The 2,500-nt window shown below is 43.0% G+C and overlaps 1 protein-coding gene across 2 annotated transcripts in view; it reads left to right on the top strand.

The window, feature by feature from the left end:
- efna4 (ephrin A4) overlaps positions 1-2,500 on the top strand; it is a 113,047-nt gene that overhangs the window by 86,541 nt on the left and 24,006 nt on the right. For both annotated transcript variants that reach the window (XM_084051789.1, XM_084051790.1), the window contains exon 4: positions 2,192-2,260. In XM_084051789.1, the coding sequence (XP_083907915.1) occupies positions 2,192-2,260 (69 nt within the window). The remainder of the gene's footprint in view (positions 1-2,191; positions 2,261-2,500) is intronic.

Below are 2,500 nucleotides of genomic sequence, written 5' to 3'. Positions count from 1 at the left end.
CCCTGTTCAATTTTAAAATCGCAAAATAAAAATAAACATGACAAAGACAACACAAAGACAAGTTGAAAAGGAAAACAGTACCAAAATAAAGCAACCAAACCAAGAGCAAAAGTAAAAACTAAAAAAAAGAAAGAAAACAAAATCATGACCAAAATAAATAAACTAACTAAGTAAAAACTAGAAAAGTGTGGAGCACTGATCCCCGCCAGGCCAGGTTGCCTACCCAGGGCTGTGTTGCGGCCTGTTATAGCCCCACCTTAAGGTATATTTGAAACATTTAAGGTGGTGGTTCTTCCTTGGCCTACTGGGAGTGTGCATGCAAGGTTTCATGATGTGTGGTATTGTTGGCAAAACTGGACCCTCCTGCAAACTATGAAAGCCAATCATATGCATTCAGAATGGAATACGAAAGATCTGACAGATGCATCTTGATCACATGACAACAGAGATAATATCAATGGGACAAAATCTGTAGCAGTGTACAAACGATTGGTATCAGCCTCATTGGTGGCGCTATAACAGGCCAATTGAAACGTTGCCTGAGATTAGCTGTTTACAGACAGACGGACAGACAGACAGACTCACAGGAGTGAAAACATAATCCCTTGCCTTTAGTCCTTCCGGCCTGGTGGGGATAATCAGGAAATACAACAAGTGTTGCTGAGTTAACCACATAACATTTACTTACACTTTGTTGTACGGCGAATAGAGAAACTTGCAGCAAGCTGAGAAGAAAACACCAGTGAATTGAAATGACCTGAATGAACAACACAACATGAAGGGGAGAAAAAAAGATGATTCAGTAGAAAATGAATTCCTGGATTCAGGTTAAAAATAACTTAATAGAGCACGCAAATGGAAGTCATGTCACATGAGAACACAAAACTAAACTATTTCATGTTGTTTATTCTCCATATACAGCCTGTCTCTCTGTCTGTCTGTCTGTCTGTCTGTCTGTCAGAACAGGCAAACAGGATACAGGCTGACATCCTGACAGGGATTATGTTTAGGTTCATGCTGATGTGCGAACATCAAACGGCAATCAAGGGCATGACACCCCCCCATACCTTCAGGACATGGTCCAACCCCCTTGCACCCCCATACCTTCAGGACATGGTCCAAGTCCCTCCCTCCCTCCCTCCCTCTCTATCTGTCTTTCTCTGTCTGTCTCTCTGGTCATTTCAAGCTGTAGACTTACATTCATTTTTTTTGTCACTTTACCCCTTTTGTGAGTTCTTTAATCTCCCCCCGCCCCCACCACACTGCCCAAATACCTTTGTACCCCCTGAACCCGTCTCTCTCACACACACACACACACACACACACACACACACACACACACACACACACACACACACACACACACACACACACACACACACACACACACACACACACACACACACACACACACACACATTCAATTGGAAGGGTCTTTATTGGCATGAGAAAACATACATTTGCAGCATCGCCAGAGCAAAAGTGGATCAAAACAATGAAAACCAAACAATGTGTGTGTACAGTTAAATGGGAATAGAGAAATGTGTAAATAGAGCTGGGTTCCATTGCAATTTAGAGAAAACAATTTTACAAAGCCTTAAGAGTTGTGCCTTTGCTGTCAGGAATAGTTATGTATACACACGACGTAGGAAAGGTTAGCTTGGGATACACTTGTGGAACAAATGGCAGCAATATTTCAGTGTTTTGCTTTGGCTTGGTATGAAACCAAACGGACAAATAGCAACACATTTTTCAAATGTATTTAAACCATTAAAATCGGTAAAGCATCTGTTTGTCATTTTTTATTTTAGCCTTGGCTATTCAAAAGATAGCAGATATACAAGCTCACAGCGCGTCACTTTGTGCAGCACCGTGCGAGCTTGGACATCTGCTATTTTCTAATTTGTTTACTTTAGAAAAATCATGAAAGTGTTTGAAAATGTTTTAATAATTTCATTTTTTATAAACACAAATCTCTCTCTGTCTCTCTCTGTCTCTCTCTCTCTCTCTCTCTGTCTCTCTCTGTCTCTCTCTGTGTCTCTCTCTCTCTCTCTCTCTCTCTCTCTCTCTCTCTCTTCTCTCTCTCTCTCTCTCTCTGTCTCTCTGTGTCTCTCTCTCTCTCTCTCTCTCTCTCTCTCTCTCTCTCTCTCTCTCTCTCTCTCTCTCTCTCTCTCTCTCTCTCTCTCTCCAGCTCTGCCTATAGATGAAGGTCCTCGCACGCCCTGCATGAAGCTTAGAGTCACCGTCTGCGGTGAGACAAGTGAGTCACTTCCTCCTCACGTCTACTACTTCCTGTTACATCTGTCTGTCTCTCAGCTGTCCTACTGTCTGTCTCTCCTACACTGTCTGTCTCTCAGCTGTCCTACTGCCTGTCTCTCCTACACTGTCTGTCTCTCAGCTGTCCTACTGTCTGTCTCTCCCTACACTGTCTCTCTCTCAGCTGTCCTACTGCCTGTCTCTCCTACACTGTCTGTCTCTCAGCTGTCCTACTGTCTGTCTC

Source organism: Gymnoscopelus microlampas (genome assembly GCF_963454915.1).
Source record: "Gymnoscopelus microlampas genome assembly, chromosome: 3".
Classification (NCBI taxonomy): domain Eukaryota; kingdom Metazoa; phylum Chordata; class Actinopteri; order Myctophiformes; family Myctophidae; genus Gymnoscopelus; species Gymnoscopelus microlampas.
This window is presented reverse-complemented; position numbering and strand designations above follow the sequence as displayed.